The following is a 16,539-nucleotide window of genomic DNA, read 5'->3' on the forward strand; positions in this document are numbered from 1 at the left end:
ATGGGTATGTGGTATAAACTGTATATTAGTAGTATAGTACAGTAATGGAGATGAAAGCACTGAGTTTAGTGAATCCAAATGTTCCTGACCATTCAAGTAGATAAGGAGTTTATAAAGCCTCTTCAACCTGATACCATTTGCTATGGTGAATATTTTTTTCTTAAATAAAGGAGCTAGCAAATTTAGTTTTTCTATTATTTGAGATTTCATTTACTTCTATATACATTAGCATTAGCAATCGCATATATAGTTCTGCAAGAATATAGTCTACCCAATAAGTAACTCAGGCTTGATTTCCAGCAGTGACGGCATAAGTTCTTTATCCTTCTGATGATACAACACAGTCTAGCAAGAGAACAGAAAAACTTCAAGACGGAGTCTACAACAATTTCTCCACGCCACCGACTATTCCTCGTCCGAACTCTCATACGCTAAACCAAGTAAGCTTACAGCTGCATTCTGCGACTTGGCCTCTGCTGGATCACCTGGTTTTGACCGAGGTTGCACAAAGCTGACTGCCCCTTGAGACCGTTCATTTTCACCTTCAGGCGTAGACATTTTCCTCACAGAATCTTCTTGTTCCTGCTTAGGTCTATCGCCCTCTGCTGTTTGTCGAGGGCTGCTGACTTTTGCTCGCTTTGGTTTGATCTCGACAATCTTCTTCAAGAGATCACGTTGCCTGCCCATAACAAGGTATGTGCCAAATCAGAAGGCAAAAGTATCATTGATGGAAACAGAGTCTTTGTCGCACACAGCTTACCTTATATCACTTTTGGGTCTAGGCTCGACGCGAAGAGCCGCGGGAATAGGAGGTGCAGAATCAGCTAGAACTGCTGCTTGGTAATGCCAGAGTTAAAGAAATCAAACAAACAAACTGACAGAGTTATCGAAATGTGGAACGCTGCAAGCTGCGATAAGATGCGAAACAACCCCTAGGCATGTGAATATTGTGCTGCAACTGCATGACCAATGACAAGAAAATCAAATAATAGATGTGGAAAATAGCATGCATGCATAGCAAGAACGCTTGGATTATACTAAAGATTATCTTGTAAAAGGTGTGGGAGATGCTATAATGTATCATGCAAGAGAGGATATCTTAAAGGCAGCAAATGCCCGCTTCTCTGTACGACGGAGGAGACGCTCTGCATCTTCCTCAGCCTCCATTTGCTCTTTAAGGTAAAGCAAATCATCACTGTCCAATGCTGAACAACATCGAAGTAAACAAGGTTAACAAGGAGCCAGCATGAATTCTTCATTAAAGAAGCATGAAATACCTCCTCGCCCATGAAGGTAGCCTCCCCGCTCACCAGCAACATCCTGCATCTGTTGGCATCAACCGCCCAGTAGAAAGCCAAAATCCCTGTCAGGGCATGTTATCAGAACATCGTAAATCAATGCCTATTGCAGGCACACTGAGTAATGGGATCAATTTTTCAAGAAGAGCGAGTAATCTCATGGCCACAAGCCCACAACTGCCAGCAAGTTAAATACTGTCCCGAACAGATAATGTATGCTACCTAAACCTAAGACAGCCTTGATCTTTTTCCTGATCACATTGAATGATTTCTCACAATCCAAAGTAAATTCCTTGAATTTAAGCTCATTGGTACAAACATATCAAAGGCCTTCTGCACTTATCTATATCCGTACCAAGCACAATACCGTGTCAAAACTCAAAAACGGACCTCTTTCTTTCCATGACCCTCATTTCAAATATCAAAACTATCCAATATTCGAATGTGAGAATCGATAATGTAACTTAGATTTTGGCAGCTAAACTAATTTCCTAAAATTAAGATACCTACCAGGACAGTGCTACTAAGTAATTATAACTCAATTTATTCACAAGTTAATCAGAATTATTTTTGCAAGAGCATTCCGGTTAACCTTTGCTACCATGCGCTGGAAGGTGACATCCTCATCGTCGATCTTGTCCTTCCCCTTCCCATACTTTCTATCTGCATACGCATAACCCCAAAGGTGATGATTTGATTTAAGAAAATGTCCAATAAACCAAAAAGGAGAAGAACCACTTGTCCACACTGGGACTTGAGAATGATGAAATCACTAACCTTTAGGGTCGCTGAGGTTAGTGTACTCACGAACCTCACGTCCAGACATGGCTGAGAGCTCGGCTGGCCCTATTTATATTTAGATCCAACATTAGGTACAATTTTTCGAACCAAGAAGGCTAAAAGTTTGAACAGAGTTTTTCGAAAAAACAAGAATTGGTATAGGAAAAACAATAAAGAACCCTTCAAAGAGAAATGGTATGACTCAACTGGGTCAACCAATTGGTAATTTCACTCAAAAAATGAATTGGTAGTTGAGCTCTTACTGTCTCAAACTACCGTCCAAACACAAATGGTGTTAACTTGGCATGGCCGGCAGTTTCTAAATTAGTAATCCTGTGACTTTGTTGTCAGAAAGTACTTTTTCCATAAGACAACTTGACATCTCAATACATGGCAATTGAATGTGATATACTGTACAACATTTGCAATCTGGACACGTGCTCTAACAACTACTTAAGATGGACCCAATATCCAATATCCGATCCATCCCCTATGCTCATTCTCTGAGCTCTTACAGTAAAGCACATTGAAATGAGCATAGGAGATGGATCCAATATTCACTCCTGATACAGTGATTTCAGCTCATAAAAAGCAGAATAATTTGGCAGGAGATAATATATGCAAGTGTTTGAGGATGTTTGTTGCAGCTGTGGGCGAGCCCGGGACATGTGATCAAGATGCAGTTTCAGGTGTGGCTGATATGACAGATGCAATGCAAGGTGCAGACAGGACATAATTAGTACTGCAGCAAAATCAGCATCAAGGTTGATGAAGAAATCCCCAAATTGAAGCAGTCATCCAGAGGCAGACTTGATGTGAGACTTGGGGTTTGAGCGGTACGCTAAACTCAAAATTCGTCCGATAAGTAAATGGGCCGACAATTTGAGTAGTCCTATCCTAAAGAAATACGGTGCTCTGCCCTCTCGGTCATCAATCAGATACAGGAAAGGAGAAATAACTAGCAGCTCAATCAGATCTGAGGCTTGCTCTTCCCTAGCTCTAGCCTCTAGGTCATCAATCTGTTAACTAAGCATGTGATACTACTGCCACCAATGTAGCACAATCATTTTCTTCAGACCTTTTTTGTTTCAAATAACTTGCTTCTACTTGCTGGGTGCCACCCTGCCAACTCCCAATGATGCCAAGCAGGGCACTCCAATTTAATAACCAATTGTAATGCGAGAGCTGGAGGAGCCAATACGCAATATACTCAACCCTAGTTAGCTGCTAAGGCAAATTGGGTCGGTAGATAATACATGAGATAATGAGAGGACGAAATAACAGAGTCAATACGCAATATATACGCAATAACAGGCTACTCTTAAGTCTTAACCCTAGGTTGGGCAGGGGCAGTGGACGCGCGCGCATCCACCCGCCTGGGATGGTGGGCAGAGGGAAAGGAGGGCGACGGCCGACGGAGAAACCGAGGAAGGCGAGGCCTACCTCAATCTGATGCGGTGCGTCGGAGAGAGGTGGGCGTTGCGGCGGCGGAGGAGTCCAACTTGCGGCGGACCGGGCAGAGCGTGTCGCCGTGTCGCTCGGGAGGAAGAGGGACGCCGCTGACCGCTTGGCACGGAGGGAGAGGGAGGTGAGGAAAATAAAAGATGGTCTTAGAAAAAGAGTAATTACTACTTCCAAACGGATCGAACCCAACAGCCAGAAAATGGTTAGGTTGGAAATCGGCCCCCAACTCTGATCGTTTCCTCTGGACGGCCCAGGCCCATTAGCGCTCGGCCATTCCTACGTTTCTTTTCTTCCCTCAAGGGGTTATACGATATTGTAGAAGTAGGCCAACACTTCCATTGGCCTGTCCACTACTGTTGGACTGAATCGTAGTGACTGCTTCCAACACTTGATTGAGGTTGTAAGCCAAAGGAGCAAAACTCCCCTCTCGTTAGGGTTTTATCTCCTCTCGTCGTCGTCGATGACGTAGAGATCTCCGTTACCTCCTCCGTTGTAACCCCGGTCTTCCTCTCGGGCTGAACTTGGGGAAACCTCAGGTTGCTACCCGGCCTTGGTGGGAGTCTAGGAGATCGGCAGAGGTAGGGTTTCCGATCTGGTGCGAGGGATCCATGGCAACTTCAGGCAAATCCGCGGCGTCGGGCAGCAGCAGCAAGGGGAAGGGAAAGCTAGAGGACATGATGAAGGAACTAGCCCTCGCATGGGGTGTAACCTCTCTATTCCCGCTGCAATTCTCTACTTATACATGGTGTTAACACTATATATTATTATCCAATGATATGCGGTTATCCTATGATATTTGAGTAGATCTGTTTTGTCCTATGGGTTGATTGATGTTCATGATTGGTTTGAGGTTGTATATTTCATTTTGGTGTTGTCTTATGGTGCCCTCCGTGTCGCGCAAACTTGAGGGATCCCCACTGTAGGGTGTTGCAATACGTTCATGATTCACTTATGATGGGTGGCGTGAGTGACAGAAGCACAGACTCGAGTAAGGGGGTTGTTGCGTATGGGATAAAGAGGACTTGATACTTAATGGTATGGTTGGGTTTTACCTTAATGATCTTTGTAGTTGCGGATGCTTGCTAGATTTCCAATCATAAGTGCATATGATCCAAGTACGGAAAGTATGTTTGCTCATGCATCTCCCCGATATAAAAATTGAAATGATGATTACCGGTTTAGTTATCGATCAACTAGGGACAAATAACTTTCTTGTGTGACAAAAGCTTTCTACTAAACTACTAAATTTATTATCTTGCAATTTATTCGTAGTTTTATTCTCGCAAAGTATTTCTACTTTTATTCTTGTTCTAGGTAAAGCAAACATTAAGTGTGCGTAGAGTTGTATCGATGGTCGATAGAACTTGAGGAAATATTTGTTCTACCTTTAGCTCCTCGTTGGGTTCGATACTCTTATTTATAAAAAAAAGTCTACAAACGATCTCCTATACTTGTGGGTTATCATGGCGCGCCCTCTAGAGGCGCCGTGTGAGCTCATGGCTCTCCCGTAGATCTTCTGGCCTCCTCCCGAAGGATATAGGGTTCCTTGTGGTCCAGAAAAAATCACTGTAAAGATTCATCGTGTTTGGACTTCGTTTGGTACTGATTTTCTGAAAAACCAAAAAATAAGCAAAAAAAGCAACAATTAGCACTGGGCACGGAGTTAATAGGCTAGTCCCCAAAAATGATGTAAAATTACATATAAGTATCTAAGATTGATAATATAATAGCATGAAAAAATCAAGAATTATAGATACGTGATACGTCTCCAACGTATCTATAATTTTTGCTTGTTCCATGTTGTTATATTATCAATCTTGGATGTTTTACAATCATTTTATAGCAACTTTATATCATTTTTTTGGGACTAATCTGTTGACATAGTGCCCAGTGCCAGTTGCTATTGTTTACTTGTTTTTTACTTCGCAGAAAATCAATACCAAATGGAGTCTAAACATAGCGAAACTTTTTGGAGAATTTTTATGGACGAGAAGAAACAACATGGGCCAAAGAAGTACCAGAGGGGTGCCCTGAGGGGGGCACAAACCACCTGGGCGCGCCTGGGGGCCCAGGCGCGCCCTGGTTGGTTGTGCCCACCTCGGTGGCCTCCCGCACCGCCTCTTCGCCCTATAAATCCCCAAATATTCCAGAAACCCTAGGGGAGTCGACAAAATAGAAGTTCCGCCACCGCAAGCCTTTGTAGCCACGAAAAACCAATCTAGACCCCGTTTCGACACCCTGCCGGAGGGGGAAATCATCACCGGTGGCCATCTTCATCATCCCAACGGCCATCATGATGAGGAGGGAGTAGCCCACCCTCAGGGCTGAGGGTTTGTACCAGTAGCTATGTGTTTAATCTCTTTCTCTCTCTCTTGTGTTCTTGAGTTGGCAGGATGGTGATGTATCGCGAGCTTTGTTAATATAGTTTGATCATACGGTGTTTCTCCCTCTCTATCTTGTTGTGATGAATTGAGTTTTTCCTTTGAGATTTTGTTTTATCGGATTGAATACTTTTATGGATTTGAGAACACTTGATGTATGTCTTGCTATGAATACCCGTGGTGACAATGGGGTATCATATTGATTCACTTGATATGTGTTTTGGCACTCAACTCACAGATTCCCGAGACATTGGGATAATCTATGCATAGGGGTTGACACACCTTCTCGTGTTTGTTTCTCCGGTAGAAATCTTGGGGCACTCTTTGAGATTCTTTGTGTTGGATTGAGTATTATGAATCTGAAATTGTTTGATGCATATCGCATAATCAACTCACGAATACTCGCGGTGACATTGTAGTATCTAGGTGACATTAGAGTTGGTTGATGTGTATGATATGGTGTTATTTTAGTACGAACTCTTGGTTAGATCGATCGGAAAGAATAGCTTGGTGTTATTTTTGTACGAACTCTAGGATAGATTGATTGGAAAGAATAGCTTTGAGGTGGTTTCATACCCTACAATCAATTTCTTCTTATGTTCTCCGCTAGATAATAACTTTGGAGTGATTCTTCATCGCACGTTGAGGGATGGTTATATGATCCAATTATATTAGCATTGTGGAGAGATTGCACAAGCGAAAGTATGGACCCTAGGCCTCATTTTTAAGCATTGCAATACCATTTGTGCTCACTTTTGTTACTTGCTACCTTGCTGTTTTTTATTTTTCCTGAAAGTGCTAGTTATCGACTAGAGGGGGGGTTGATACGTCCATTTTGCATCATGCTTTTATATCGATATTTATTGCATTATGGGCTGTTATTACACATTATGTCACAATACTTATGCCTATTCTCTCTTATTTTACAAGGTTTACATAAGGAGGGAGAATGCCGGCAGCTGGAATTCTGGGCTGGAAAAGGAGCAAATATTAGAGACCTATTCTGCACAACTCCAAAAGTCCTGAAACTCCACGAAAGTTATTTTTGGAAATAATAAAAAATACTGAGCGGAAGAAATACGTCAGGGGGGCCTCCACCTGTCCACGAGGGTGGGGGGCGCGCCCTACCCCCTGGGTGCGCCCCCTGCCTCGTGGGCCCCCTGTTGGCCCTCCGGTGCCCATCTTCTGCTATATGAAGTCTTTCGTCCGAAGAAAAATCATAAGCAAGCTTTCGGGACGAGACTCCGCCGGCACGAGGCGGAACCAATCTAGGGCTCCGGCAGAGCTATTCTGCCGGCGACACTTCCCTCCGGGAGGGGGGAATCATCGCCATCGTCATCACCAACTCTCCTCTCATCGGGAGAGGGCAATCTCCATCAACATCTTCACCAGCACCATCTCCTCTCAAGCCCTAGTTCATCTCTTGTATCCAATTCTTGTCTCCAAGTCTGGGATTGGTACCTGTAGGTTGCTAGTAGTGTTGATTACTCCTTGTAGTTGATGCTAGTTGGTTTATTTGGTGGAAGATCATATGTTCAGATCCTATATGCATATTAATACTCCTCTGATTATGAACATGAATATGCTTTGTGAGTAGTCATGTTTGTTCCTGAGGACATGGGAGAAGTCTTGCTATTAGTAGTCATGTGAATTTGGTATTCGTTCGATATTTTGATGAGATGAATGTTGTCTATCCTCTAGTGGTGTTATGTGAGCGTCGACTACATGACACTTCACCATTATTTGGGCCTAGAGGAAGGCATTGGGAAGTAATAAGTAGATGATGGGTTGCTAGAGTGACAGAAGCTTAAACCCTAGTTTATGCGTTGCTTCGTAAGGGGCTAATTTGGATCCATATGTTTCATGCTATGGTTAGGTTTACCTTAATACTTTTGTTGTAGTTGCGGATGCTTGCAATGGAGGTTAATCATAAGTGGGATGCTTGTCCAAGTAAGGTCAGCACCCAAGCACCGGTCCACCCACATATCGAATTATCAAAGTACCGAACGCGAATCATATGAACGTGATGAAAACTAGCTTGACGATAATTCCCATGTGTCCTCGGGAGCGCTTTTCTCTATATAAGAGTTTGTCCAGGCTTGTCCTTTGCTACAAAAAGGATTGGGACACCTTGCTGCACTTTATTTACTTTTGTTACTTGTTGCTCGTTACAAATTATCCTACCACAAAACTATCTGTTACCTATTATTTCAGTACTTGCAGAGAATACCTTGCTGAAAACCGCTTATCATTTCCTTCTGCTCCTCGTTGGGTTTGACACCCTTACTTATCGAAAGGACTACGATAGATCCCCTATACTTGTGGGTCGTCAAGACTCTTTTCTGGCGCCGTTGCCGGGGAGTGAAGCGCCTTTGGTAGGTGGAATTTGATAAGGAAAAATTTATATAGTGTGCTGAAATTTACTGTCACTTGTTACTATGGAAAGTAATCCTCTGAGGGGCTTGTTCGGGGTATCTTCACCCCAACCAGTAGAGCAAAGAGTTGCTCCTCAACCTACTGAAAATGAAAATGTCCACTTTGAGATTCCTTCGGGTATGTTAGAAAAACTGCTAGCTAATCCTTATGCAGGAGATGGAACAAAGCATCCTGATGAGCACCTAATATATGTGAATGAAGTTTGTAGATTATTTAAGCTTGCAGGTATAGCCGGTGATTTTATTAAGAAGAAGGTCTTCCCTTTATCTTTGAAGGGAGATGCATTGACATGGTATAGGCTATGTGATGATACGGGATCATGGAACTACAAACGATTGAAATTGGAATTTCATCAGAAATTTTATCCTATGCATCTTGTTCATCGTGATTGCAATTATATATATATAATTTTTGGCCTCGCGAAGGAGAAAGCATCGCTCAAGCTTGGGGGGAGGCTTAAATCAATGTTATATTCATGCCCCAATCATGAGCTCGCAAGAGAAATAATTATTCAAAGTTTTTATGCTCGGCTTTCTGATAACAATCGCACCATGCTCGATACTTCTTGTGCTGGCTCTTTTATGATGAAGACTATTGAATTCAAATGGGATTTATTGGATAGAATTAAACGCAACTCTGAAGATTGGGATCTCGACGAAGGTAAGGAGTCAGGTATGACACCTAAGTTGGATTGTGTTAAATCTTTTATGGATACCGATGTTTTCTGTAAATTTAGCACTAAATATGGACTTGACTCTGAGATAGTAGCTTCTTTCTGTGAATCTTTTGCTACTTATGTTGATCTCCCCAAGGAGAAGTGGTTTAAATATAATCCTCCCATAGAAGTAAAAGTAGCTGCACCTATTAAAGTTGAAGAAAAGACTGTCACTTATAATGATCCTATTGTTCCTACTTCTTATGTTGAGAAACCACCTTTCCCTGTTAGAATAAAGGATCATGCTAAAGCTTCAACTGTGGTCCATAAAAGCAATATTAGAACTTATACACCTCCTGAGCAAATTAAAGTTGAACCTAATATTGCTATTGTTAAAGATCTCTTGTCTGATATATTGATGGGCATGTTATTTATTTCTGTGATGAAACTGCTAGAATTGCCAAACCTTGTGCTAAAGATAAACATAGACCTGTGGTAGGCATGCCTGTTATTTCTGTTAAAATAGGAGATCATTGTTATCATGGCTTATGTGATATGGGTGCTAGTGCTAGTGCAATACCTATTGACTTATACAAAGAAATTAAGCATGATATTGCACCTATTGAGTTAGAAGATATTGATGTCACAATTAAACTTGCCAATAGAGATACTATTTCACCAATGGGAATTGTTAGAGATGTTGAAGTCTTGTGTGGGAAAACTAAATATCCTGCTGATTTTCTTGTTCTTGGTTCCCCACAAGATAGCTTTTGTCCCATTATATTTGGTAGACCCTTCTTGAACACTGTTAATGCTAAGATAGACTGCAAAAAGGATGTTGTTACTATTGGTTTAGGTGATATGTCTCATGAGTTTAATTTCTCTAAATTTCGTAGACAACACCGTGAAGAGGAATTACCTATTAAGGATGAAATTATTGGTCTTGCTTCTATTGCTGTGCCTCCTAGTGATCCTTTAGAACAATGTTTGCTAGACCATGAAAATGATATGTTTATGAATGAAAGAAGGGAAATAGATGAAGTATTCTTTAAACAGAAACCCATCCTGAAACACAATTTTCCTGTTGAAATCCTAGGGGATCCTCCTCCACCCAAGGGTGATCCCGTGTTTGAGCTCAAACCGTTACCTGATACTCTTAAATATGCTTATCTTGATGAGAAAAAGATATATCCTGTTATTATTAGTGCTAACCTTTCAAAGCATGAAGAAGAGAGATTATTGAAAACTCTGGAGAAGCATCGCGCTGCTATTGGATATACTCTTGATGATCTTAAGGGCATTAGTCCCACTCTATGTCAACATAAAATAAATTTGGAGGAAGATGCCAAACCAGTTCGTGATCATCAATGACGGCTGAATCCTAAGATGAAAGAAGTGGTAAGAAAAGAATGTTGGAAATATGCCCTAGAGGCAATAATAAATGGTTATTATTATATTTCTTTGTTCATGGTAATTGTCTATTATTCATGCTATAATTGTATTGTCCGGAAATCGTAATACATGTGTGAATACATAGACCACAACCTGTCCCTAGTAAGCCTCTAGTTGACTAGCTCGTTGATCAACAGATAGTCATGGTTTCCTGACTATGGACATTGGATGTCATTGATAACGGGATCACATCATTAGGAGAATGATGTGATGGACAAGACCCAACTTAAGCATAGCATAAAAGATCGTGTAGTTTCGTTTGCTAGAGCTTTTCCAATGTCAAGTATCTTTTCCTTAGACCATGAGATCGTGCAACTCCCGGATACCGTAGGAGTGCTTTGGGTGTGCCAAACGTCACAACGTAACTGGGTGACTATAAAGGTGCATTACGGGTATCTCCGAAAGTGTCTGTTGGGTTGGCACGGATCGAGACTGGGATTTGTCACTCCGTCTGACGGAGAGGTATCTCTGGGCCCACTCGGTAATGCATCATCATAATGAGCTCAATGTGACTAAGGCGTTAGTCACGGGATCATGCATTGCGGTACGAGTAAAGAGACTTGCCGGTAACGAGATTGAACAAGGTATTGGGATACCGACGATCGAATCTCGGGCAAGTAACATACCGATTGACAAAGGGAATTGCATACGGATTGATTGAATCCTCGACACCGTGGTTCATCCGATGATATCATCGTGGAACATGTGGGAGCCAACATGGGTATCCAGATCCCGCTGTTGGTTATTGACCGGAGAGGCGTCTCGGTCATGTCTGCATGTCTCCCGAACCCGTAGGGTCTACACACTTAAGGTCCGGTGACGCTAGGGTTGTAGAGATATATGTATGCGGAAACCCAAAAGTTGTTCGGAGTCCCGGATGAGATCCCGGACGTCACGAGAGGTTCCGGAATGGTCCGGAGGTAAAGATTTATATATGGGAAGTCTTATTTTGGTCGCCGGAAAAGTTTCGCGCTTTATCGGTATTGTACCGAGAGTGCCGAAAGGGGTCCGGGGGTCCACCAAGGGGGTCCACCAGCCCCGGGGGGCCACATGGGCTGTAAGGGGTGCGCCTTGGCCTATATGGGCCAAGGGCACCAGCCCCAAGAGGCCCATGCGCAAGAGATAAGAAAAAAGGGAGAGTCCTAAAGGGGGAAGGCACCTCCGAGGTGCCTTGGGGGGGAAGGACTCCCCCCTGGCCGCACCCTTCCTTGGAGGAAGGGGCAAGGCTGCGCCCCCCCTCTCCCTTGGCCCTATATATAGTGGGGGGAAGGGAGGGCAGCAACATCTAAGCCTTGGGCGCCTCCCTCCTCCCCTGCAACACCTCTCTCTCTCTCGCAGAAGCTCGGCGAAGCCCTGCCGGAGACCCGCTACATCCATCACCACGCCGTCGTGCTGTTGGATCTCCATCAACCTCTCCTCCCCCCTTGCTGGATCAAGAAGGAGGAGACGTCGCTGCACCATACGTGTGTTGAACGCGGAGGTGCCGTACATTCGGCACTCGGTCATCGGTGATTTGGATCACGGCGAGTACGACTCCGTCATCCACGTTCATTGGAACGCTTCCGCTCACGATCTACAAGGGTATGTAGATCCACTCCTTTCCCCTCGTTGCTAGTAGACTCCATAGATGCATCTTGGTGAGCGTAGGAAAATTTTAAATTATGCTACGATTCCCAACAAAGAAATACTAAAGCTCCTTGAGGCAGGTATAATTTATCCCGTTGCTGATAGTCAGTGGGTAAGTCCTGTCCATTGTGTCCCTAAGAAGGGAGGTATTACCGTCGTTCCTAATGATAAAGATGAGTTGATCCCGCAAAGAATTATTACAGGTTATAGGATGATAATTGATTTCCGCAAATTAAATAAAGCTACTAAAAAGGATCATTACCCCTTACCTTTTATCGATCAAATGCTAGAAAGATTATCCAAACATACACATTTTTGCTTTCTAGATGGTTATTCTGGTTTCTCCCAAATACCTGTGTCAGCCAATGATCAATCAAAGACTACTTTTACTTGCCCTTTTGGTACTTTTTCTTATAGACGTATGCCTTTTGGTTTATGTAATGCACCTGCTACCTTTCAAAGATGCATGATGGCTATATTCTCTGACTTTTGTGAAAAGATTTGTGAGGTTTTCATGGACGATTTTCCGTCTATGGATCCTCTTTTGATGATTGCTTGAGCAACCTTGATCGAGTTTTGCAGAGATGTGAGGAAACTAATCTTGTCCTGAATTGGGAAAAGTGTCACTTTATGGTTAATGAAGGTATTGTCTTGGGGCATAAAGTTTCTGAAAGAGGTATTGAGGTTGATAAAGCCAAGGTTGATGCTATTGAAAAGATGCCATGTCCCAAGGACATCAAAGGTATAAGAAGTTTCCTCGGTCATGCCGTATTTTATAGGAGGTTCATTAAGGACTTCTCAAAAATTTCTCGGCCTCTGACTAATTTATTACAAAAAGATATACAATTTGTCTTTGATGATGATTGCGTAGAAGCATTTGAAATACTTAAGAAAGCATTGATCTCTGCACCTATTGTTCAACCACCTGATTGGAATTTACCCTTTGAAATTATGTGTGATGCTAGTGATTATGCTGTAGGTGCTGTTCTAGGGCAAAGAGTTGATAAGAAATTAAATGTTATTCATTATGCTAGTAAAACTCTAGACAATGCTCAGAGAAATTATGCTACTACTGAAAAGGAATTCTTAGCAGTTGTATTTGCTTGTGATAAGTTCAGACCTTATATTGTCGATTCTAAAGTAAATATTCACACGGATCATGCTGCTATTAAATATCTTATGGAAAAGAAAGATGTTAAACCTAGACTTATTAGATGGGTTCTCTTGCTACAAGAATTTGATTTGCATATTGTTGATAAAAAGGGAGCTGAGAACCCCGTTGCAGACAACTTGTCTAGGTTAGAAAATGTTCTTGATGACCCAATACCTGTTGATGATAGCTTTCCTGATGAGCAAATAAATGTCATAAATACTTCTCGTACTGCTCCATGGTATGCTGATTATGCTAATTATATTGTTGCTAAATTTATACCACCTAGTTTCACATACCAGCAAAAGAAAAAGTTTTTCTATGATTTGAGACATTACTTTTGGGATGACCCACATCTTTATAAAGAAGGAGTAGATGGTGTTATTAGACGTTGTGTACCTGAGCATGAACAGGAACATATCCTACGCAAGTGTCACTCCGAGGCTTATGGAGGACACCACGCTGGAGATAGAACTGCACATAAGGTATTGCAATCCGGTTTTTATTGGCCTACTCTCTTCAAGGATTCCCGTAAGTTTGTCTTATCCTGTGATGAATGTCAAAGAATTGGTAATATTAGTAGACGTCAAGAAATGCCTATGAATTATTCACTTGTCATTGAACCATTTGATGTTTGGGGCTTTGATTATATGGGACCTTTTCCTGCCTCTAATGGATATACACATATTTTAGTTGCTGTTGATTACGTTACTAAGTGGGTAGAAGCTATTCCAACTAGTCGTGCTAATCATAACACTTCTATTAAAATGCTTAAAGAAGTTATTTTTCCGAGGTTTGGAGTCCCTAGATATTTAATGACTGATGGTGGTTCACATTTTATTCATGGTGCTTTCCGTAAAATGCTTGCTAAATATGATGTTAATCATAGAATTGCATCTCCTTATCACCCAGAGTCTAGTGGTCAAGTAGAATTGAGTAATAGAGAGCTCAAATTAATTTTGCAAAAGACTGTCAGTAGATCTAGAAAGAATTGGACCAACTTGATGATGCATTATGGGCCTATAGAACTGCATATAAAAATCCTATGGGTATGTCTCTGTATAAAATGGTTTATGGAAAAGCATGTCACTTACCTCTCGAACTAGAACATAAGGCTTATTGGGCTATTAAAGAGCTCAATTATGATTTCAAACTTGCCGGTGAGAAGAGGTTATTTGATATTAGCTCACTTGATGAATGGAGAACCCAAGCTTACGAGAATGCCAAGTTGTTTAAAGAAAAAGTTAAAAGATGGCATGACAAAAGAATACAAAAGCGCGAGTTTAATGTAGGTGATTATGTATTGCTATACAACTTTCGTTTAAGATTTTTTGCAGGAAAACTTCTCTCTAAATGGGAAGGCCCTTACGTTATCGAGGAGGTCTATCATTCCGGTGCCATAAAAATCAACAACTTTGAAGGCACAAATCCGAAGGTGGTGAACGGTCAAAGAATCAAACATTATATCTCAGGTAATCCTATAAATGTTGAAACTAATGTTATTGAAACCGTAACACCGGAGGAATACATAAGAGACACTTTCCGGAACGTTTCAGACTCCGAAAAGGAATAGGTATGTGGTACGGTAAGTAAACCGACTCCAAAACAGTTCTAATGGCAATATTTCTCCGTTTTGGAATATTTAGAAAAATAGAAAAATAAGAAGCAGTCCGGGAAGGACACGAGGGCTCCACGAGGGTGGAGGGCGCGCCCTACCCCCTGGGCGCGCCCCCTACCTCGTGGGCACCTCGTGTGCTCTCCGGACTCCGTTTTCTTGCACCATACGTATTTTGGTCGGTGAAAATTCATTATATAATCTCCTGAAGGTTTTGACCACCGTATCACGCAATTGTCTTCTGTTCTTGTTTCGAGTTGTTGCTGCTGCAGATTAGAGCAAGATGTCTTCTCAAGAGTCAGCCGGGGAGAGCCGGGTGTCTCATCCGGCATCGGGACCAAGGACAAACCGCGATGCTGACCACTTTGGGCCAGCAACGGAGGAAGAGATGGAGGTTGATTTGATGAGGATAGATGCCATGGAGGAGGATCAAGAAGTCACTTCTCGCTTCCGGGCTGGATTCACGATGGGGGAACTACAGAGCTTAGCTATTCCAAACTCGGTTATCTCTTCCAATGTTAGATTTCTTTCTTATGAAAATTTGAAGAAGAGTGTCACTTGTTCTCCCGCAGCTATGCAACACCCTTGGGTGCAAGGAGCTTTAGCCGTTACAGGGAAGCTTCGTAAGGAGATAATGGATCTCAAGCAGCAACTCAATAAGCTCGAGGAGGAGAATCGTATCCTGAGGGGCATTATCGCCAAGAATATCACATCACCATCACCGAAGAAGGAGACATAATCACATGGGTATGGGCACTCCCCTTGGCAACTGCCAAGCTTGGGGGAGGTGCCCCGTGTAACGCCCACGATGCGGCTATATCTCCCACGTGTCGAGGCACGACTTAGAGGCATAACCGCATAGTGGTTTTGTCGCAAGAAGGGTCATCTTCACACAATCCCATGTAATGAACAAGAATGGGATAAAGAGTTGGCTTACAATCGCCACTTCACACAATACATAAGTATAAATCATACATCATCCAAAATACAATCATATAGACCGACTACGGTCAAGATCCAAATGAAAATAAGACAACCCCAAATGCTACATCCCCGATCGTCCCAACTGGGCTCCACTACTGATCATCAGGAAAAGACACATAGTAACGACCACGTTCCTCGTCGAACTCCCACTTGAGATCGACCCCATCATCTGCACTGGCATCGTCGGCACCTGCAACTGTTTTGGTAGAATCTGTGAGTCATGAGGACTCAGTAATCTCACACCCGCAAGATCAAGACTATTTAAGCTTATAGGAAAGGATGGTGTAAAGAGGTGGAGCTGCAGCGGCAATAAGCATATATGGTGGCTAACATACGCAAATGAGAGCGAGGAGAGAAGCAAAGGAACGGACGTCATCTAGCAATGACCAAGAAGTGATCCTGAACTCCTACTTACGTCATACATAACTCAGACCGTGTTCACTTCCCGGACTCCGCCGAGAAGAGACCATCACGGCTACACACACAGTTGATGTATTATAATTGGGTCAAGTGACAAGTTATCTACAACCGGACATTAACAAATTCCCATCTGCCTCATAACCGCGGGCACGGCTTTCGAAAGATAATACCCTGCAGGGGTGTCCCAACTTAGCCCATCATAAGCTCTCACGGTCAACGAAGGATAAACCTTCTCCCGGAAAGACCCGATCAGTCTCGGAATCCCGGTTTACAAGACA

The 16,539-nt window shown here is 42.6% G+C and overlaps 1 protein-coding gene across 4 annotated transcripts; it reads right to left on the bottom strand.

The window, feature by feature from the left end:
• Window positions 1-275: 275 nt before the first annotated feature.
• On the bottom strand, window positions 276-3,689 carry LOC123052073 (uncharacterized). 4 transcript variants are annotated; one of them, XM_044475143.1, is made up of 7 exons: window positions 3,522-3,689; window positions 2,076-2,144; window positions 1,891-1,961; window positions 1,278-1,326; window positions 1,099-1,205; window positions 761-840; window positions 276-679 (listed from the first exon to the last, which is right to left on the bottom strand). In XM_044475143.1, the coding sequence occupies exons 2-7, from the start codon at window positions 2,122-2,124 to the stop codon at window positions 406-408; spliced, it is 630 nt and encodes a 209-aa protein (XP_044331078.1). In that variant the 5' UTR covers window positions 2,125-2,144; window positions 3,522-3,689; the 3' UTR covers window positions 276-405. The 4 variants fall into 4 exon arrangements, with proteins under 4 accessions (XP_044331078.1, XP_044331079.1, XP_044331081.1 ...); XM_044475144.1 differs by having other exon boundaries at window positions 761-837; window positions 3,522-3,679; XM_044475146.1 differs by having other exon boundaries at window positions 761-837; window positions 1,278-1,363; window positions 3,522-3,667.
• Window positions 3,690-16,539: the final 12,850 nt, after the last annotated feature.

The sequence above is a fragment of the Triticum aestivum genome, chromosome 2D, assembly GCF_018294505.1.
Source record: "Triticum aestivum cultivar Chinese Spring chromosome 2D, IWGSC CS RefSeq v2.1, whole genome shotgun sequence".
NCBI lineage: Eukaryota > Viridiplantae > Streptophyta > Magnoliopsida > Poales > Poaceae > Triticum > Triticum aestivum.

Coding starts and splice junctions, on each gene's coding strand:
- LOC123052073 (XM_044475143.1), bottom strand. CDS start 2,124: ATGTCTGGACGTGAGGTTCGTGAGTACACTAACCTCAGCGACCCTAAA. Junction 1,962..2,075: donor TAACCTCAGCGACCCTAAAG/GTTAGTGATTTC, acceptor ATGCGTATGCAG/ATAGAAAGTATGGGAAGGGG. Junction 1,327..1,890: donor TCCAGCGCATGGTAGCAAAG/GTTAACCGGAAT, acceptor TGATGCCAACAG/ATGCAGGATGTTGCTGGTGA.